Raw genomic sequence first — 23199 nt, 5'->3', positions numbered from 1 at the left:
CTTTACCGGGTTGCTGCTCGCTGCCTTTCCTTAACCCCAAGCTGAACTACCCTACGCGGGTCGCTGTCCACAGTGGGAGGTGCTGAAAGCAAAGGAAGGGAGAATAGGGGGCGAGGCGGACATCTTCTTCCTCCCCCCTGCCTCCTTTCGCTGTTCCTCCAATCTTCCCCTCCTCCCGCAGCCATTTTACACCGGCAGAGGGGGGCGGGGGAAGGGGAGAGGGACGGGAGATCTGGGCGGAGAGAGTCGGCACTGCCTCGGGGAAGGAGGGGATGAGAGTTGGGGGGAGCAGCGGGAGGAGGAGGAAGAGGAGGCGGCGGCGGCTACAGAGGAGGCAGTGCTGGGTGCCTCAACAGAGCTCACAGGAGCCACCATCATGGTGAAGAGGAAAAGCTCCGAGGGCCAGGAGCAGGACAGCGGCCGAGGCATCCCCCTCCCCATCCAGACCTTTCTATGGAGGCAAACCAGGTGAGGGGCAAAGAAACACGCCGCAGTGCACGGTCCTAGGAATACCTCCTCCCCAATCTCCCCCTACCCCCCTATCTCCGGTTCCCTGGGCCACTGGAGATGCTCTGGATGGGGCCGGATGCTCTGCTGCTGTTGCTGCAGCACCAATGCGTGCAGCTACCTCTCTGGGGAGGAAAAAAGCGAGCCTTTGGAATCCTTTTTCTGTTTTGTTTTAATGAAGTTTGATGGCATACAGGCAGGAAGCTATCAAATACATAGATATGGACATACACATTATATATGCGTGTGTATACATGTACATACATATATACACACATATATTATTTGGAGATAGAGGAAGATAGCTGGAAAGGGAAGAGGGGGAGGAGGAACAAGGAAGATAAACGTGCTTATACGTACTGATTTCTCCTCGGCCTCCTGCTGTAATTTTAGACCAGTGACCTGTTGTTTGTCCAGTTTCTCATATAGAGAGTGCACGTTATGACCACTTGTTACCATTTTTGTTTTGAGTTAGACATAATTGTCATCTTCCTGGTTTAAGCCCTTGAGGAAAGCTTTTCAGCCAAAGATTACCTTTTTTTTTTCTTGGAAAGGCCCAAACCCTATTCTAATAAGCAACCTCTAAAATATATAGCTGCCAGATATAAAAATGGATTCTGAAAATTGTGGCTTTCAGTTCAACTCCAAGTCTAAGAAGGTGTAATCAGTTTTAGTTTTCAACACTATTAGTAGTAAATTTGAAGTACATCAAGTAGATAACCATTTCTGATACAAATCTCACTCTTACCTTTAGATTAACACTAAACACAGGGCCCTTGAATATAGAAGTACTCTATAAAAACAATGACTAGCTGACAATAAATGCTTGTTCATTACTGTTCTTAAACATAACATTTGAGTCCTATGATCCTAAGCTTTTAACGTTGTTAGCTATAAAAATACAAAGGGTATTTAATGATTATATATAAATATATATAATACTTTGCTTTGTTTGTAATTGCTTCAACTTTTGAAAATTTGTTAATTTTTCAGTGCCTTTTTGAGGCCCAAACTGGGAAAGCAATATGAAGCCTCCTGTGTGGTATGTGATTTTCACTTTTTAACTAGCAAATCCATCATAGTCACTGTGATAAATAGAAGAAAAACATAGGATTAATTTCAGCAGTAGTTTCATATGAGGTACATATATGAAATACTCAAAGAAGCAAAATAATATGAACTTGTGGGTTTTTATATGTGAATTATCAAATTTATATGACAAGTTGAAAATATATAAAAATACAAAGCATCAGAAAAGAATGTTAATAATTAAAAGGCAGTCTTCAGGTTGTTGACAGAAGTTTTTATCTAGTCCACTTGGTCCAATACATTCTACAACATGATCACGTAAGAAAACTAAGTTGGTGAACTTATTTGGCTACTAGCAAATGATATCAGTATATCCTCCAACAAACAGCTGTACTATTGTGTATCTCTTTTCCATTTGGGAGAGTGCATATTTTCCAGAGATTTGATAATGTTTCATTTCCATAAACACAATTGTCCTCCCAAAGTCCCCATAATAAAAAATTAGTCAAGCACTATTCATCCCAGACTGAAAAAATGAGGAATGGAGATCACTGAGTGGAATGGTAATGGAGTTCACATAAAGCCAGGATAGCTATAAATTGGGATGCAGAGGTGAGATCTTTACTCATCTGTTGTCCCAGTACATATATGAAAATTTGTCTATTTACAGATAGGCCCACCAAAATGTAAATGACACAGTGGACCCTAATCCAATCAATGAACAGCAAGAGCAACTTAAATCTGTTATATCCATTAGCTTTTGCTTGGGGTAAACAATTTGGAATTTCTTCTGTATTTTTTTTTGTTTTTCAAAATTATCAAAACAAAGTTCTTAAAGATACATTACTTTTTCATAGGTTCATTGATTTATGATTCTGCTTAGCTCAAGTCAGAAGTAACTTGACATTTTAATTACTATGAATTCTCTTACAAGTCCATTGATTCTTCATCGACTTTTGAATGGCCCTAAATAACTCTGTGCTTTAACTGGGCCCATCCTTCTACAATTAGGCATACATATTTGACAAATGTCTTTATATAAAATAAATGTATGCATAAAAGTAAAACATACAAACTGAAGTGGGGTGTGTCTATGAGGGGTTGAATGTGTGTACACATGAAAAAAACTTTTCAGACTGTAAACACAACACAAAAAACACATTAGCTGAATATTAATTTAAAATGAAAAAGACATGACAATCCAGAATTCATAAACAGGCCATTTTAAATGTTTAAACTTTTCTTGTAGGAGGTATTCTCAAAGATTATTTTAGGTGTGTCAAGCTTTTAAATCTTTCATACTTTTAAATTCCTAAAACACTTATCCTTTAGTTAATTAGTGCTTCAGATGCTTAAAGGCTAAAGAATTTAAAAGTATTTGGATCTACAGCATAAGCAATATGTAAAGGCCTTTATTTAACTTGTTAAGAGAAAACAAAAGGCCAAAACTCTGATCTCTCCCTTTTTTCTAAAACAGAACCACAGAATCACAGAATAGCTTTGATTACAAGGTCTTTAAAAAAAGAAAAGAAAAGAAAATCCTTTGTACTCATGTGAACTAAATTGGTGAATTGGTTCTTTGTAGGGCATTAGCTACCAATTTGGCCTTTTATTTTTTTTTTTATCCCAATTCTTCCCACCTCCAATCCCAACTTAATCCTACATACATATCTTGTAGCATTACAACAAAATCAGAAAGGAGCAGAAAGAGTTAAATAATACATTCTCATTCTGCACTACAAAAGCAGCTTAGATTTTGGGGCAAATGTGTCCTACATCAGGACCAAATACCAACTCCGACTGTAGAGATACTTGAGAGTCAGTTTAGATGATTCCAGAATTAGATTCAGTAAGGAGGCATCATGTTTAAAATCAGAGCTGCAGAAAAGCAGTCTACATTCATTGATGCCAATTTTGACCAAGAAAACTCTTACAACATTCGGTTCCTCCTGCAAACTTCAAACAATCCCTATGGATCACTCAAAAATGTTTGAATGAGCTTATCTCATTTAAATTATTTAAAGGAAAAAGACCAAACTAACCTCTTCCTCCCATGTATAGAAATGAACATCTACATATAATAATGTAGTTCATTCAAACTACAGAAATATATTTGAAAACTTATGAATTTAGTAGATTAGTTTTAACTTGAATGCGGACATACAGAGATGTAGTAATCACTAAGATGACAACATTGAAAAAATTTTGGCTTGGAATTTTCATCATAGATAGCATGGTATAGTAGAAAAAAGCCAGAAAACTTAGGGTCAAAAGACCTGTGGTTTGAATTTCATCTCTTACATTAACTATATGACCTTTGGAAAGTCATCTATAAGATGAAGGAGTTAGAATAGATGGTCTCTGAGGTCACTTCCAGCTCTAAAGCTAAAATCCTAGATGATCATTGGAGTTAGATCTCAAAAGAACCTTAGAGATCATGTAGTCCAGTCTTCTCATTTGACAATGAGGAAACTGACGCCTTAGAGTGTTTTACTGGCTTACTCAGAGTCACCGATCTATGCTAAGTAAAATTCAATCCAGGTCCTCTGAATCCAAACCCAGTGCATTTTCTACTATACCATATATGACCCTCTCTGAACCTCAGGTTCAGATAATAATAATAGTTGCCCTACCTATATCATAAGGTCATGAATTTGAAACACAATAATGTATTTAATGTGCTTTGTAAACTTGAAGTGTTATGTAAATGTAAGTTATTTTTATCTTTTAAAAATATCTGCTATGGAAATGTTTTCCATGGCTGCACATGTATAACCTACATCAAATTGTTTGCCTTCTCATAGGGGGTGGCGAGAGGGGAAGAAGAAGAGGAGAGAGAGTGAACTTGGAACTCAAAAAATTTTTTAAATGAATATCGAAAATTGTTTTTATATGTACTTAGGGGGGAAATAAAATATTAAATTAAAATTTTTAAAAATAAAAATACATTAGTAGAAGGCATCTTAGACTCTATTCTCCATTGTGCATTAAGATAGTCTAGTACAATAATTTATGTGTTCTTCCCCATCTTATAGTCCTTTGAACGAGTTCTGGTCGAAAACAAGCTCCATGGCCTCTCTCCAGCCCTTTCTGAAGCCATCCAGAGTATTTCCCGATGGGAGTTGGTCCAGGCTGCATTGCCTCATGTTCTGCACTGCACTGCAACATTGCTTTCCAACAGGAATAAACTGGGTTGGTACTCCACCATGTGCTATTTAGTGTATACCATTATTACCTACTTATGAGAAGCAATGTGTTCCTGGGGTGGTTCCCAGAAAATTAATGACGACTCATTCTGTAATGACTGCAGCTATTTATTTTTGTTCTTATAACCAACACAGTACTCTTGCCTTTGGATTTAGTTCATTCTTCAGTGACTATGGATTTAGAAGTCCATCTGCTAAAGTCATTGCCCTGCTATTAACACTGTATTTACATTACTTTGAATCACGATTATATTTTTAGGTCCAGACCCAGTGATTTGGATACTACAGGAATTCTTTCTACCAACCTGTTTCACTACTAATCTATAGCTTAAAGTCTTGAGAGTAGCCTGAGGTTAAGTGATTTATTTGCCTAGAGTCTAAGTCCCTCCCACAATGCCATACTGTTTCTTTTTCTTTTTACTTGTTCCTTAAAATGAACTATAATCAATGTTAACTATACCTTTTTATTTAAAAAAAGGTCATTTATTCTATTTGTTGTTAGCTTCTAATCTATATTTTTTCCTCTTAAATCTGTTAATGAAAATAACCACAATAGGGCAATCCATGAAACCATATATTGTTATCCCTGTTAATAGACACAATTGCAAAAAGAATTACTCAGCAGAATATACTTGATATATCCCTTTCTGTGCATTCCTTCAGGTAATCATCAGTGTATTTGTATTCCAAGTGGTAGCAAGACTGAAAGATTTCATGCTTAATGGCTACCAATATAAATCACATGGTAGGGGAAATCTGGTAGTACTCTCTACTGCCCAAGTGACAGTTCACAGAACCAGCAAATCCTTGACCTGAACTAGTTCTACTGCCATATGGAGAAACACTCAAAACCGAAATCTAATAATTTTGAACTAATCTCTAATTATCTGACATTGAGGAAATATTTGAGATTACCTTTGAAAATTACTAATGGAATTACTAAAATGGAAAAGGATATCTCTGAAGTTCAATGTCTCTCTGATTCTTGTGGATAATTAAAAATGAAGTTGTATTTTAATGGTACAGCAGCAGCATAGTTTATACTTGAAAAAATTTTGAAAAAGAGATTACAATTATTATCTACTTTGAGCAGATTTCATATCTGAAATTGAAAGGTTAATTCAGATAAATTATGGAGAGATTATTTATTTTACAGAAGATTTCACCATAGTAGTCATTTAAATATTGAGGCCCTTTTTACATCTTGTGAAAGAAAATATACTAATATTAATACTGTACCCTACAATTTAGGCTCAAGTATGTCAGAAACAATTTTATTTCATTGATATTAGTCTTTCCCCAAGCCATTTGTATCTGGGATGGAGGAGAGAGGGAGAGAGAGAGAGAGAGAGAGAGAGAGAGAGAGAGAGAGTCCAAACTAACATATCCTTTCCCACCACACTTCAATCCTTTAAGAAGACTCTCTGCCCCAAAAAAGATTTGATAAAACATTTATAGAAATCTTGAAGAAAGAAAAGATATGTTAAAATGCAGTCCAAGTTAAGATTATAGAATTATCTAGTAACTAAACCACTACCCCATTCCTTCCAGACCACCTCCCTTACCCCTGGGGTTACACAAAGAGACCTCCTCTCTTACATTGAAACCTTAATTCTTTCCCTATGGGGCTGTGTTAGTGTTAGCTCACTAATCATTTCTAGTGAACTAGTAAAGGAGACTGAACTTAAATGAGTCAGTATCTAGACTGCTTCAGGGGTGGGGGGAGGAAATGATATCAACCAGACTAGAATTATTTTTTGTTAAAAAGTTTGGTACCATCCTTAATCCATTTCCCTAAGAAAAGGCTTGTTTTTCAAGGGCCTTTTCCAAGGTTTTTGAAAGAGTTTTAGAAAAAATATTATTTATTAACATTTTCAATTTTACTAAAAAAGGTTTGTGATATGTTTCTACTATCTACATGAATTTAAATGAAAAGAAAACCTTTTAAGGTAGGGATTTTTAACCTTTTTGTGTCATGGACTACTTTGGCATCCCCTATGGATCTCTTCTCAGAATAATGCTTTTAAATGCATAAAATAAAATACATGTGATTACCAAAAAAAAATGAATTATATTGAATTATAGTTATCCAAGTATTAAAAAAAAAACAAGTTCATGAACCTTGGACTAAGAACCATTGCTTTATGAGATTATTGTTAACCATAGCTTTTGGTAGCTTTTACATTTAAAACCAATAAGTCCTTAACAAGTTGTTGCATTGCATCCACTTGACTTTTATCATTATTACGCATAGAAAGGAGGGGAAGCTATAACATGGAGTGCATCTTCCATCACCTGGTAAACTAGTAGAAGAATTCTCACAGCCGCTACATTTAAACCGATTGCTTAGTTCACAAAATCTTTACTCTTTATCAAAAGATGTCACTGGCTAATATTTTTCATCCAGGTCATCAGGATAAACTAGGTGTTGCAGAAACCAAGCTCCTTCACACCCTGCACTGGATGCTGCTTGAGGCCCCCCAGGATTGCAACAGTGATCGATTTGGGGGAGGTGACAGAGGCTCCAGCTGGGGTGGTGGCAGCAGTGCCTTCATCCATCAAGTTGAAAACCAGGGATCACCAGTGCACCCTCGGCGAAGCAGCTCCCATGAAGAAGAAGAGAATAGTCGTAGGAAATTCTTCCAGAACTCCATGGCCACAGTAGAACTCTTTGTGTTCCTGTTTGCTCCTCTGGTTCACCGGATCAAGGTAAGGGAATGTCTAGAGGGAGGAAAAGCCACTTTAACTCATCTTTCCACTTAAGCAAGACCAAGTCTTGGTATAATCATTTTGCAGATCAATGCATAGGCAGAAAATGTCTTTTAAATTCAAGTGCTATTGGATTGCTGAAAAAAAATTATAAACTATGAGAACTGGTGAAAAAAATGGAATGGACTGCCTGAAGGTGGTCAGTTTCCCCCATCCTTATAGAATGGAGTTTGGACAGCTACTTGTCAGGAGTAATCAACATGATTGCTTTTGTTTATGTGTTGGACTAGATGGCTGCTTATGTGCCCTCCAACTCTCAAAGTCTGTGAGATTCTGTAAACAGGCCCCAGAGAGAAGGTGATGTTTAGACTAAAGGAATAGATTGCTAGTGGTAGAAACCAACTCTTTGATAGGCTCACAAGGGAGGTATTAGTAGATAAGAGGACTTGGAAATTTTTCTGCAGAATGAGAAGCCTATACTTATAATGATCTTATGTAGTACATGTCCTATAGTCTAACATTATATGTTCTAAGGCTCCTTGCCAATGTAGCATTGTATGATAAAAGGCCATTTCTGGCACTAATATTTGGTCATTTTGAGTGAGGGAATGAATAAGGAGCTGTCTCTCAAGCTAGTTTTAATCTAATCTGTGTGCTTGAAAGTCCTCAATTATCTGGATAATGTAAGCCCTAGGGGTCATGTAAAAGCTATAGTTATGCTAAAAATTAATATAAAAAAACTAAAACAAAACATACCCCACAAATTCTGAGCCTAATAATGACCCCCAAAGATTTGACAGGAAAATAAAATATATATTCACACCTGTACTTCAAATTAATAGATAGATATGTAATTTAAATGGCTACTGGTGGTATCAATGATAAAGTGTTGTTGTTTAGTCATTTTTCAGTCATATCCAAATCTTTGTGACCCTTTTGGCAAAGATCTTGGAGTAGTTTGCCATTTCCTTCTTCAGCTCATTTTACAGATGAGGAAACTGAGGCAAACAAGGGTAAGTGACTTGCCAGGGTCGCATGGCTAGTGTCTAAGGCTATATTTGAACTCAGGTCCTCCTGACTCCAAGACTGGCACTCTATCCATTGTGCCACCTAACTGCCCCAGTGGTAAGTAATTTTATCATCTTAAGAGAAAAACGTAAAAGACATCAAGGCATTGGCTTCAGATTAAGAGAGACTTTGGTTCAAGTCCTACCTCTGACACATACTAGCTATTTGATCCTGGACAATTCACACTGTAAGCCAAGGACACTATCTGTTGTTAGAGACAACTTCTGATATTAAAGAACTTAATTGTATGTAGATACAAATCAAATACCTGATTAGGGAAAGTAGGATTGACAACCCTCAAAAGAAAACAGAGTTGTAAATAAGGGTTGGTGGAGAAATTGATAGTGTTATATAGAGCTATCCGAGCACTTACAGTCACTTTATTATGTGGAGGTAAGGAAGAGGATTTTAGAAATTCAGAGGGTGATAAAAACTAAGTCCTTCATTGTGATTAGCAGAAAGCAGTCAATACATCTGGTTTTTTTTCTCCATTTAAATCTCTTGTTCCGAGTCTGCATAAGTCCATATTACACAAGGCCCATCCACAGACCTTTTGACTTTATGTGTGCATTTTCACCCAATTCATTGCTCTCATTGCTCTGTACTACTCTTTCCCCATGGGACTGAACACTACTGAAAAGCAACCTCAGCCCTTCCTTTCTTTTAGGTGAAAATTCCTCATGCATAAAAGTCAAGTTTCATTATATGGTTGATAAACCTTGGAGTTAGGAAGACTGGAGGTCAAATTCTGCAGAGACACTAAATAGTTATGTGACCTTAGGCAAATCTTTAACTTCCTTGGGTTTTTTTTTTATCCCTATAAAATGGAGATAATAATAAGACCTTCTTCAGAGGATGGTGGCTGTTGTGAAGATCAGATCAAACTAGTTAATATCTTTAAAGACCTTTGCAAACTTTAAATTAGTATAATTGCAATCTTTTTTCATCCTTAAAGCTAATTTTCGGCATTAAAGGCTTCTCACATCCTTTGGCACAGGATCAGGAGGGTTTATTTTGGCCCTATCCATTCCAGCCCAATTTGGAGAAAAAGCATTTTTTGTATCATTTAAAGTTTCTTAATAGTATTTTTTCCAATTACATGTAAAGACAATTTTTAACATTCATTTTTAAAAATTTTAGAGTTCCAAATGACCTCCCTCCCACCCTTGCCCACCTTTTCCCTAAGATGGTAAGCAATTTGATATAGGTTATATCTGTTCAATCATGTAAAACATTTCCATATTAATTGTGTTGTGAAAGAAGAAACAGGGGCAAGAGAAAAAGAACCTTGAGGAAAAAGAAAGAAAGTAAAAATGGTATGCTTCAATCTGCATTCAGACTCCATCAGTTCTTTCTCTGGATGTGGATAGCATTTTCCATCATGAGTCCTTTGGAATTCTTAAATCTTTGTATTGCTGAAAAGAACTAAGTCATTCATAGTTGATCATCACGCAATGTTGCTGTTACTGTGTACAGTGTTCTCCTGGTTCTTCTCACTTCACTCAGCATCACTTCATGTAAGTCTTCCCAGGTTTTTCTGAAATCCATATGCTCATCATTTCTTACAGCACAATAATATTCCATTACAACCATATACCACAACTTGTTCAGCCATTCCCCAATTGATGGGCATCCCTTTAATTCTAATTCTTTGCCACCACAGAAAGAGCTGCTATAAATATTTTTTAAAATGTAGGTCCTTTTCCTTTTTTTTTTTTGTGATCTCTTTGGGTTACAGACCTAGTAGTGGTATTGCTGGATCAGGAGTATGCACAGTTTGATTGCCCTTTGGACATAGTTCCAAATTACTCTCCAGAATGGTTGAATCATTTCACAACTCCACCAACAGTGCATTAGTGTCCCAGTTTTCCCACATCGTCTCCAACATTTATCATTTTCCTTTTCTGTCATATTAGCCAATCTGACAGGTGTGAGGTGGTACCTCAGAGTTGTTTTAATTTGCATTTCTCTAATCAATAGTGATTCAAAGCATTTCTTCATATGGCTTTGATTTCTTCATCTGAAAACTGTGGAAAGGTATTTTCATTATCTCCTATTGAAGTGGTGTATTATCTACAACAATGGACCCTATGCCACAAATACTGAAAATATGAGCCCAAGATGGAACACAATGTAATTACACCCTAAGGCTTTGTGGCCTTTTTCTGACCCCTCCTAACCATTTGGGGTGTATAGGGGATTCAAGGAAGACTAGCACCTCTGGTGTGAGGGCTTGCTGAGCCCTTCTCAGGGCTGCTTAACCACCTTTGCTGTCTACCTGACACTCAACTCTCACCTGTGACTCCAAGAAACTGTGCCATGTGCAATGGCTGCACACCAGTAAACTATCTCATCAGACAGGGTAAACCAGGCTGAGGGTAACTGATAGGCCACAAACCTGTCAGTGAGTTAGGGGGGAATCTACCCCAAGCATGTGAAGACTTCCCCTAACAGAATGGACAGATGAGAACAATTTGTTTAAACAACTATGAAGGTGCCTGAAGTGGGCACTGTGGAGTGCTTAGAGCTTGATCAGACATCAAAGATGCCAAGGCTATCTACTGTATACTAAGCCATCATCAGTCATCTTGACGTCTGTCTTGCCACTGGCCTTTGATGGCTCTGGAAGAGAGACTACCTCACTTAAATCCAGTCCATGCATGAGTTAAGACATCACTCTGATATGTCTTTGGTCCTCTTTGAAAACAAAGGACAGAAAAACAACAACTGATCATTCCTATTCCTGCCTTTCCACAGACTCCATTTTTCCATCAATAGTCCCTGAAGCAGGCAAAATGGTTTGGGGTTCCTCATCAACAGCTCAGAGGGTAACTGAGCAGGTTATGACCAGGTCAGACCTGTGCTTTAGTAATATCAATTTGACTGGTGTATGGAGATATAATGAAAGAGATTGGAGTCAGGGAGACCAAGTAGGAGGCTCTGGCAGTAATCTAGGTAAAAGTGGATTGATTAGGCCCTATTATAACTTCTGGATATACAAGTATAAAAATGAAACTGTTCTTGTTCCATAAAAGTTTACATTTTATTAGAGAAAGGGGGATATAACAATAAATGTGAGATATCGACTTAAATACATAATGATCAGAGGCAGGGAGATGGATGATGAAGAGAATACAGAAAGGCCCCTGGAAGGAAGAAGTACTTGAGCTGAGCCTTGAGAAGAGATAGGGGTTGCAAGAAGTGGCACCAAGAAAGATGAGCATTCTAGGCATGAAGGGCAGCTGAGCAATGACACAGTGACAAAAGATGGAATGCTGTGTGCAAGAAATAGGACAGTCAACTTTGGCTGGAGCATCGAGTGTGTGAGGGACAGTAATGTGTCATCAATCAGAAAAGCTCCTTGAGCAGAGAAGGCACATGGCCAAACCCAAGCTTTAGGACTCATTGTGGCAGCTGTGTGGAAGATGGATCGGAGAGATGCACAGTGGACAGGGACGCCAATTAAGAGATTATTTGTAGTCATCCAAGTGAGAGAGAATGAGGGCAAACTATGGTATCTGGGGTATGAATAACAGTAGCTGGTGAGGATGAGCTGGAAAGACTTTGAGGAAGAGATTTAAGGCAAGGTTTTGTTTGGGGTTTTGTTTTGTTTTTTAAGAGAAGACATTTATTAAGTCTTCACATTTCTGCCTCTATCTTTCAGGATTATAAAATAAAAACCTCTACTTTCTTTTTCTTTTTAAATACATTTCTTTCTTTATTTTTGACATTTATTTTTTAAAATTTTAAGTGCTGAATTCTCTCCCTACTTTCTTTTCTTAAAAAACAGAAATATAAACAACAACAAAAAAACTTGACAGTGAGTAATGAAAAATTCCCCAGACACAAAATCCAAAGGCTTTTGGTCTGTCAGCTTGTCTGACATCACAAAATAATCCTTAGCAAACAACATCTCTAAAGCAAGCCTGTCCTCCTCCCTCCCACTGCTTACCCACCCTTCAACCTTAAAAAATAACTAAGAGGTATGCTTATTTACCACTTGGAATTTTTTCTTTTAAAATGCTTATACACACAAATCAGTCACCCTTTTTTAAAAAAATCTAAAAATGAGGAAACAAAAAACACAGACTTTTAAAAGATTCATTTTCATTTCATTTCCAATTCTAATTCTCTCCCTGGCATTTTCCCTTCCCTTCCCTATTTAGAAGGCAAGAAAACAAAACCCCTTACCAATATGTATAGTCAAACAAAACAAATTTCCAAATTAGCCATGTCCATGTTTCAATCTTCACTCCAACTCTGTGTCTGGAGGTGGAGAGTAAAAATATAGCTTTTCCATAAATTTCTTTCACTTCTTCCTCTCACCCAACAATTGCTAATAGCATTTAGCATTTCATACACCTGTTTTAGCTTTCCTGAAAATGGACTGAAAGCCAGGTAGGATGGGGAAGATGATTGTATTTCTTCCAGGGCATATGATATTATTGATGCAAGTACTGTAAGTGGTAAAGGACATATGGGCAACAGGTTAGAATTCTCACTTAGCCTGTAACAGACAGTAAAATGGCAACATTCCACCTACCACCAATTCATTCAATTATCTCATAAATATTTAATGAGCACCTTCTATGTATAAGAACACTGTGCCTAGGCTAGGGGCGATAACAAAATCAATGAATGTGGTCCATGGCCTCATGGAACAGTGTATCTAGATGGGGATAAGAATAATTAGGTCTTCTGATATCATGAATGAATAAATGAATGAAGCATGTATTAAGTGCTTAGTGTATGCAAAGCACTGTTCTAAGTGCTAGGGATACAAACAGAAAAGTAAGACAGTCCCTGTCCTCGGAGTTTGCATTCTAGTGGGGAGAGAAGACAAATGGAGCTTCTCAGCTACAAATCAAACGGGAAAGTCTCATGGTCCTTTGGCACATTGGCAAAACAAATATTAACATATCCTCTAATGCTATGTTCCCTGGTAAAATGCCAGTTTATGATGTTGAACCATTTGACAGTGCCAAGCACTTTGGTGTCAAGAACTTTCTTTTTCGTCTTTTCACTACCTATGGCTACAATACCTGTAAGGCAGTTATGCAGCTGCATCTTCCCAGGGGTTCCTTCCCAGGAATTCGGCTGAAGGCACTAGGCTAGAAGCATTGCTATTCCCAAGGCTCTTTGCTGAACTGTCTCCATCAGGGTTTGAGGGGAAATAGTGGTCAAGGTGGTGGTGGTAGTTTGACTTGCCTGACACATGCTGCCTCCTGTCTGGCCCTCAAGGTGTCTTACTGCTTTGACTAAGCCAGATTACCTGGCCTGTGTGAGTTGACAGTTGGTGGGGATGGCTATTCCCCCCACCCCATTTTCAATAGGAGTTGTTTCACCAGATGATAGCTGGGAGAGAAACAGAAGCTGTGATCTGGGGATAGGCGGAGGGTGTTGCCACTCCCTGAAGTCCTGTGCCTTTCTGCCCATTGACAGCAGTTGGTCACGCTGCTGGTAACGAGGAAAACGGGCCTCTTCCCCACAATTATTTGTCAATCAATCAATAAACATTTATTAAGTGCCTACTATGTATCAGGCCAGACTGGAAGCAGGTATGATTGTTTAGGGAGCACTGCTATTCCCAAAACTCTTGGTCTCAGGATGCGGGGATATCTCCATATCTCCATCAGGGTTTGAGGAGAGATGGCGGTCTATGCTGTGATAACAAATGTTTTACTTTCCTGGCATATACTGCCTCTTGTCTCTTCCGCAGGGTACTTCTGCTTCAGCTAGGCTGGTTACCCTACCATGTTCTTACTCATTTTACTACATTTTAGTTAATTAGTTAATTCATCCCTGATATGAGTAGCGCTTTGTACACTTAAGATCTAGTTGAAGTATCTTGCTTTTCTTTTCCACCAGGAATCTGACCTGACTTTCCGATTGGCCAGTGGTCTTGTTATTTGGCAGCCAATGTGGGAGCACAGACAGCCTGAGGTCTCTGCCTTTACAGCTCTGGTGAAACCTATCCGGAACATCATCACAGGTAAGTGGTTTAGAGTCCCAATGAGGCAGAGTGAAAAAAATTCTCTTAGGAATCTTTACTTTTTTTGCTTCTTTCTCATGTAAGCATGAAGATGGCAGCATGATTTTCTCTTAATGAAGAGGCCATTAAAGAGGCTGTTTTTTCTAATAGATGACTTTTGCAATCTTACACAGAATCTATCAATCCATAAATATTTATTAAGCCCATGTAGTAGTGACACAAAGCTTAGCAAATGTGTTTACAGGAAGAAATAATGGTAAATTTTGACCAATAGTGGTCATACATTGTTTTGTCTTGTTTGATAACTTTGGAAAGCTAGCATCTCTCTTTGTGTTTGCCCTCCCTGATTATTCACTATTCAATTCAATCTGACAAGTACCTGTTATTTGCAAGGCACTCAAGTTACCCAGTATCCTCAGATGAGGGTTATACTGAGGCTTATCTCAAATGGGAGTGAACTTTTTACTAGTAATAGTCTCTTCTTGTTAGAAAATTAAGCTGCTGAATCACTGGTAAAACAAAGTTCTAAAGTAGCAAACTTAGTGGAAATTCTGAAATAAATTTTAAAACCGGACATTTGGATGACCTCAGACCATGTGTTCAGGAAAAGATCTTTGTTATTTCTTCAGAAACATTTTTACATAATATATTATATTCCTTTGTTTTGCTGTTGAAATGAAATGACATAAAAGCTATCTAAATCCCCACTTCAACCCCTCTGTGGAATTCTTTTCATCCTTGTAGCCAAGAGAAGTTCTCCAATCAACAATCAGAGTCAGCCCTGTGAGTCACCAAATCAGGGCACAGGACACTCAGAGGTAAGTTGATTATTACAATTTTGATGATTTTCCACCAAATCCCTCTCTGATGCCCCTTCCTAGCATCAAAATGACCCCGGTTCCTTAAAGGCTATGCCCGCAGGACACAAATGGGGAAGTCCTAACCAAGTTAGAAAGGCTTCAGGTACAAGCTTAGCAATAGCACAGATGCCTGTCATCCAAGACCTAGCCTACTCAAGCTTAGAAAGCTTATTATCTCTTCATCTGTAGGTGATTAATTTTTGATCCATAGAAACTCATGAAGATCACTTTCTAGGGGAAGAAATTATCATAAGATCATAGATCTAGAACTGAAAAAGAACTTAAAGCTCCCTGGTTCATTCCCAAATTTTGGCATAATTTTGAGAGGAATGGTGGTGTAATGGTTAGAAGACCTGGGTACAAATCCTGTCTCAAATACTGTCACTTAAATTCTCTGTACCTCAGTTTCTTAGTCTTTAAAATGAGGGTCTTGGATTTGATGGCCTCTAAGTTTCTTTCCACCTCTAAATCTCTGATCCTATGACCTCAAAGGTTATCGTGTCAGTTCTCTTTATTCTACAGAGGAAGAAACTGAGATCGAGAAGCTTAAGTAACTCATCCCAATTTATATAGGTAGTAAATGTCAGAAGCAAGATCTGAATCCAAGTTTCCTGATTCCAGAGCCTTTGGCAGAGGAAATATTTACACTAAAGACATTGTATTTTCTTGAATTTTGAAGTAATAATGATGTGAATTGAATTGTGAATTATTGAAGTAATAATGATGATTATAAAAGTAATACCTTGCATATCCCTAGAAGTTTTCCTCTTAAAATGCTTCATTATCTTCTTTATCTACTCACTCAACCAATTTTAAGTACATACTATATACATTGTACATTGTACTAGATACTATGAAGGGATGCAGAAAAATAGTATAGGTGGTCTTATCTATCTTCCCATAGTTTATAGTCTTCTTGGGGACTCAAGATCTAACCAACATGTACTAGCTATAGTCAATAGGTAATCAAATGTTAAGTCTGAATTTCTATTTAGATAAGGAAAACAATATGTTATTGATATATTTTAGGAAGGTATCATGGAGGGAATAAGAAGTGAGTTGGGCCTTGAAGAATGAGGAGATTTTCTGTAAATGGAATAGAAATAGAAGAACACTTTAGACAAAGGGGAAAAAAGTATCCAAGGACAGTAAAGACAGCCTTAGTAGGATGGAAGGTATGAACTGGGGAATTGTGACGACTCTGATTAGATTAGGTATAATGGGGCAAAGTTATAGAAGGCCTTGAAAGCTATTCAAGGAGGATTTCTGGCCAAGAAGGCTACCTGAACTGGCTTCCACATTCTGAGTCCAAAAAAGTCCTGAAGTTCACACCAGATCAAATAATGATTTTTTTAAAAATCTAATGATAAAGTATAGTAGGGGATTTCTTTCATCTCTGAACTGGACAAAAATTAGCCAGAAGCCAAAGGGCAAAAGGAGGGAGGGTCCCCACCAAACCAGCCCCCATATGTAGCCTGCAAGGCTTTGTGTCTGGAGACAGCAGAAGAACTAGGCTAACCTGAGAAAGTTCCTATCTGGGGCCCTTAGACTTCTCAAACAGTGGCGTTGGATAGCAGTCGGTGTTAGCCCTCAGATAAGGACAGCCCAGGCACAGGGTATCTGAGGTCCCTACCACTCTCCTGAGATATTGAAGAGGACCCTGAATATCTAGCATTCTAACCCTCAAATATCTAGGGGAGAGGGGCAACCCAAGAAGTGATGGTCTGTGCAGGAACCCAAGCAACCCAGGAACATGAAGTAGGGCTGACCACCAAGAGCACAGCAGGGAGCAGAGCCAGTTTCTGGCACAAAGCTCCAATTGAGGAGAGATGAGAACACATCAAAGAACATACCAATCAATACAAAAATAGAGATCACCCAAATATGGAGCAACTCTGTAACAACTGCAGATATACTCAAAGGCAAGGCTATGCTGGAGCCAACTCAAACTGGTTTGTAAAAGCAGATCGTCAAATGTTCAGTGTGAGCATTTGCACATGGGAAATTGGCAAATGCAGGGCAGCTAGGTGGTGCAGTGGATAGAGCACTGGCCCTGAAGTCAGGAGGACCAGAGTTCAAATCCAGCCTCAGACCAAATACGTGACACTAGCTGTGTCACCCTAGGCAAGTCACTTAACCCCAATTGCCTAACAAAAAAAAAAGAATACAGAAATTTGCAAATGCTATATAAATCAGATTGCTTTATTGTTTTGTTGACTCTCTACATTTAAGAAAGAGATGGAGAGGTTAATATAATGCAGAGTAAACTTAAAAATGGGTTATATGAACATGGGGGGGTGGAAAGCTGGTTAAATATGTACCAGCACACTGGTTAAGATGCATTTTCCAGAAGGACTAAGAATATCTAGGAGAAATGAAGGAAGGAATTTTTTTTAAAATGAAGTAGAAATCTCTGGAGGAAAGAATTGGAAAGAGAATAAATAGCTTAGAAAAGGAACTGGTAAATCTTACCCAAGAAGTAGAATCCTTGAAATTGAGAACAGATCAAACAAGAATGACTCTATGCAATAGCAAGAAATATTAAAATGAAATCCAAAGATTGAAATAATAGAAGAAAATGTAAGCTGTCTTATATCAAAACATCAGACTTAGAAAACAGGCTAAAGAGAGATAGTTTATGAATTATTAGACTCCATGAAAGCCATGATTTAAAAAAAGACCTGGACACTATATTATAATAAATCAGAAATGAAAACTGTCTAAATTATTTAGAAGAAGGTAAAATGAATTTAGAAAAAAAATCCACTACTCACCTTCTGAAAGAAATTCAAAAGAAAATCCCAGGGATGTCATGGCCAAAATTCAAAGCTCTCCTACCAAAGGAAAATATTGCCCAGAAGGATATTATCCAGAAGGAACCAGTTTGAATACCAATGAACTAGAGTCAGTAATCATTATTGTCAGTGACTCTTATCACCAAAGCCCATGAGATTGAAATCTTATGTTGTTGAAATAATCTTATCTGTGAGGAGACTGATGAATGTGCAATTAACCATGATGGTAAAGGTTAAATATCCAACCAGAAAGATGGATTGGATCTTACCTTTGATGAATGACTCAACAGAGAACCTTGTCTTTCAAAGTTAATGTGCAGCTCCTGCTTTAGTAAGTATTGCTCTAATGCATCCCATGTCTATTTTCAGCGTCTTCTCTTTATATAATTCACCTGATCGTTGTTTGATTAATTGTTTGGGGATTGCTCTTATCTTCCAAGTACTGTATCATCTTGGCACATACTTGGAAAAATTCCAACAGAAGACCTTTGGACATTGCATTTATGCCAGAATTTTTTTTTAATGTATTGATTAGATTTGCTGATTTTTCTCTACCTCTTTTTCTTATTTCTTTTAATTAATCTTGCCTTATGAAGGATAGTTATCTAGGAGGAGGAAGGTGAGGGATACAGGGGGAAAATTTATTTAAAATTGTATAATTGCTTTAAAAATTGTATAAAATGAGATAGCCAAAAGAATTTATTTTGAAAGGATTTTTGTTTAAAAAGCAACAAACTGAAATTAATTTTTTAAAAAGGAAAAGAAAACCCCTGGACAAGCATGATTAGTGGCTGAATATCCAGCCTAGCTTGTAATATGCAACAGATGGGGAATCTGAAGAACTGGATGTTCTAAATTTGTACATGTACTGTGATGATCAATTAAGAAAATACTTAACAAATATAAAGATTCCATGTATGTTAAATATTAGATAATACTAGAAGATAAATATGGAAACAATTAATTCCTATTGGTTTCTCCAACCCCCAAGGGTCTGCAGGTAGTGGGTGAATCATTCCAGCCAGATTCCATTTTGCCCAGGGCCACCATTTCTGGCTGCCATCGGGGAAATTCCTTTGATGGAAGTGTATCCTCACAAGCATCCCTAGACAGAGGCCCTGCACATTCAAGGTAAGGAATTTTGATGCTGAAAATTTCATATATGTGTGTATATATATGTACATACATGCATGTACATATGTATATACATGTATATATACACATGTATGTATACATAAACGTGTGTATGTATATCTATATAAAATAATATGTCATTCCAGTTATAAATGGATAGATAGTATATATGTGTATATATAGAATGTACGTGTGTATATATCACAAAAAAATAAATATTTTGGTATATACTTCTTTTGCCTCAACTTAAAAAATTGTTTACTGTATATATTTTCTTTCCTAGTAAAATAAAATCAGTAAATACATGTGAATTATCTGACTGAAAAGAGTAAATCCCTCAAAATTTCACAACTCTGCCTGTTAGGTTCCATATTTATATATAATAAAACCTCATTTATTTGGGTGAATTGGGAGAACTATCTGATTTAGTGAAAAGTTCCACTTGGAGAATATTCTTAAAGAAATACAGTTTTATTATTTTCAGTTAAATAAAAAGACTTCCTATGAGACTTTAAAAAATTTTGCCTAGTGCAATAGCTAAAAATGACTTTATTATACCAATTATGCATACATAAGTACTTTTAAAACTCCTTGAGACTGTTCTTTTATAGAATTTAAATATTTTCTTTATAATATTGTTTATGAAACTAATTTGCTTAGCTAATACATTCATTTTTTTTCAGTGAACATTTATCAAGCACCTGCCTGAATCAGCAGATTCTGGAATTAGTATCATTTTATGTTTGAATTTAATTCACCTGATATTAATCACCTTCTATGTACTAGTATTGGAAAAACAAAGATGAAAAATGGCACAGTCCTACTCTCAAATAATTTACAGTCTTTTATGAGAAAAGGCATGTAGATAAATGGTAATACAGATTAGAACATGATGACTGAATAGAGGAGGTCAGAGGTATACCATTGCACCTCAAAGAATCTGCTTGTGCTATATTTCAAACTAACAATGGGCAAAGGACTCCTAATAGTCAATAAATTTGCCCTGTGCAGCTCTACCTCACTAAAATCCAATTCACATTCACTCTGTAGTCAAGACATCATCTTCATAATTCTATCGGTCCTCTTCAAGAATGAAGGACAAACACCATTCCAGTAATATGTGTATAATAATTAAAATCATTTAGCAGACATTAGCATGTCTGCAGTGCAAGGATGACTAGAGCCTTCCTTTCAAAATTATTGTATGATTCATCTACCTCGTCCATATCTTGTAGGTACATAGTGGTTTACATGTTTTCTCTACCATTAGGATGCCTTTCTTGAGGACAGGGACTATTTTTGCTTTTCTTTTTATCCCCAGTGACTGGCTCATAGAAATAGATTAATATATGTTTGATGAATGCTGGTGTACAAATGCCTCCATGACAAAATAATAATAATAACAATAATTAGCCAACATTTACATAGCACTTACTATGTGCCAAGTATTGTGCTAAGCACAAATATCATCTCATTTGATCCTCGCAGAAATCCTAAAAAGTAGGTCCTCTTATTATCTGTTTTATAGATGAGGAAACTGAGGTAAACAAAGGTTAAGTGACTTGTCCAGGGTCACACAGCTAATAAGTATCTGAGGCCAGATTGCAACTCAGGTCTTCCTGACTCCAGGTCTGGCACTCTGTCCACTGCCCCACCTAACTAGCTGTACCTGTTTGATCTGCCAAATGCACTTTTATTTTAATTATTTAGGTACATATCTTTTCTCCCTATTAGACTATAAATTCCCTGAGGGCAGAGACTGTTTCTATTCCCAGTTCCATAATGACCAACAAATCACACTCTCACAGCCTGGGCAATCCATATCTTAACATAAATACTTAATAGAGGAGCTAACCAATGAGCCAGAACCCTTCCTTTGGTTCTTCTTCTGTTTCATGAATATGAAAGTAGTACTTGGGCTGTCTGTATGTTAAGCTTTGGTTAACCTTTGGTCATGTTCCATGTCTACTTCATCTGCTTTTCTTGTAATACATCATCAGGACATTCCTCTTGCTACTTCTCCCCCTTCAGCCATTTTGGACAAAACTGAAGTTTATCACAATGTGTCCTTCCATTGGCTTTGGGTTACTCAGAAAATTTGTATTTTTTCGAGATGATGGTCTTCCATGCAGCCATATAGAATCACCAAGAGAAGAAGGCTGTTGACGGGAGGGGAATAAGCATTTATTAAGCACCTGTGAGGTTTTGATGATTGCTGGTGTACAAATGCCTGCATGACAAAATAATAATAAAAATAATAATGAACCTTTATCTATCATTTACTATGTGCTAAATGCTTTGCAAATAATATCTCATTTGATCCTTACAACATTTGCTATTATTAGCACCCATTTTATAGATAAGGGAATTGAAGCAAGCAGAGGTTGTGTCTGCATCAAAATTAGAACTCAGGTCTTTCTGACACCAGGCTCTGCACTCTATCCACTGTGCCAACAACAGTGGATACAACAGGGGATAACAACAGGCTAGCTGCCTGTTAAACAGATAGGTCATCCAGCAGGGAGCAATTTGGAATCATTGAAAGCATTGCACAATTTGCCCAATGTGATCACAGAATCCCAGGCATAGTTAATCGAATCCAGGAACTAGAAAAGACCTATTGGGGCCACCTCATTCAAATTACCTGAACAAGAATCTCTGCTGTAGTATACCCTGTAAATTGTCATTCAGCTCTTGCTTGAGGACCTCCAGTGAGGGGAGAACCCACTGTCTCCCAAGGCCATGTCCATTCCTTTTTTTTAGATAGACCAGATTATTAGGAAGTTTTTTTCTAACATCAGATCTACATTCTTTTTCTCACACCATCCACCTGTTCTTGCTGTTTCTTCCCTTTGAAGCTACACAAAATAAAGCATTCCCTTTTCCACTTGATAGTCCTTCAGATACTTGAAGGCAAACTATTAGGTCTCTTCTCCCCCCATCTTCTCTTCAGTTGAAACATTTTCCAGTTTCTTCAACCAATCCTAATTTGTGTTATCTCAAGAACCTTGATATCTTCCCCATTGTTTCTTCTTGACTTTTTGTTTTTCCAGATGAATTTTATTATTTTCTTTTCAGCTCTACAAATTAATTCTTTGATAGTCTGATTGGTATGGTATTGAATAAGTAAATTAATTTAGGTAGTGTTGTTATTTTTATTGTACTGGATTGGCCTACCCATAAGCAATTAATATTGTTTACATTTGTCTCTGTTCACGTGAAAAGTGTTTTATAATTGTGTTCATGTAGTTCCTGGGTTTGTTTAGCAGGTAGTCTCCCAAGTATTTTATATTGTCTGCAGTTATTTTACATGTAATCTCTCTTTCTATCTCTTGCTGCTGGGTTTTATTGGTAACATATAGAAATGCTGATGATTTGTGTGGGTTTATTCTATATCTTGCAACTTTGTTAAAATTGTTAGTTATTTTGAATAGCCTTTTAGCTGACTCTAAGTTTCTGTAAGTATGCCATCATATCATCTACAAAAAGTGAGAGTTTTGTTTTCTCATTGCCTATGAGAAATTCCTCCAATTTCTTTTTCTTCTCTTATTGCTATGGCTAGCAATTCTAGTACAATATTGAAAAGTAGTGGTGATAATGGGCATTCCTGCTTTGACCCTAATCTTGTTGGAAATGCTCCTAATTTATCCCCAATGCAGATAATGTTTGCTCTTGGTTTTAGAGCAATGCTACTTATCATTTTAAGAAAAGCTCCATTTATTCTTATGCTTTCTAATGTTTTAATAGGAATGGCTATTAAATTTTGTCAAAAATTTTTTCTGCATCATATCAGAACATATACAACAACAAAACATATGATTACATTAATAGTTTTCCTAATATTGAACCAACCATGCATTTCTGGTATAAATCCCACCTGGTCATAAGGTATGATCTTT

The 23199-nt window shown here is 37.1% G+C and overlaps 1 protein-coding gene across 3 annotated transcripts in view; it reads left to right on the top strand.

Annotated features, from left to right (window-relative positions):
* The first annotated feature begins 306 nt into the window (after positions 1-306).
* UNC80 (unc-80 subunit of NALCN channel complex) overlaps positions 307-23199 on the top strand; it is a 222492-nt gene continuing 199599 nt past the window's right edge. For all 3 annotated transcript variants that reach the window (XM_021008767.2, XM_078147389.1, XM_078147390.1), the window contains exons 1-7: positions 307-468; positions 1501-1549; positions 4572-4728; positions 7150-7451; positions 14388-14511; positions 15256-15329; positions 19158-19297. In XM_021008767.2, the coding sequence (XP_020864426.1) occupies positions 377-468; positions 1501-1549; positions 4572-4728; positions 7150-7451; positions 14388-14511; positions 15256-15329; positions 19158-19297 (938 nt within the window). In that variant the 5' untranslated portion in view covers positions 307-376. The remainder of the gene's footprint in view (positions 469-1500; positions 1550-4571; positions 4729-7149; positions 7452-14387; positions 14512-15255; positions 15330-19157; positions 19298-23199) is intronic.

Source organism: Phascolarctos cinereus, unplaced genomic scaffold, assembly GCF_003287225.1.
Source record: "Phascolarctos cinereus isolate Bilbo 61053 unplaced genomic scaffold, phaCin_HiC Scaffold_7;HRSCAF=346, whole genome shotgun sequence".
NCBI classification, from domain to species: Eukaryota; Metazoa; Chordata; class Mammalia; order Diprotodontia; family Phascolarctidae; genus Phascolarctos; species Phascolarctos cinereus.
Note: the sequence above shows the minus strand (reverse complement) of the source record. Positions and strands in the feature narration are given on the sequence as shown.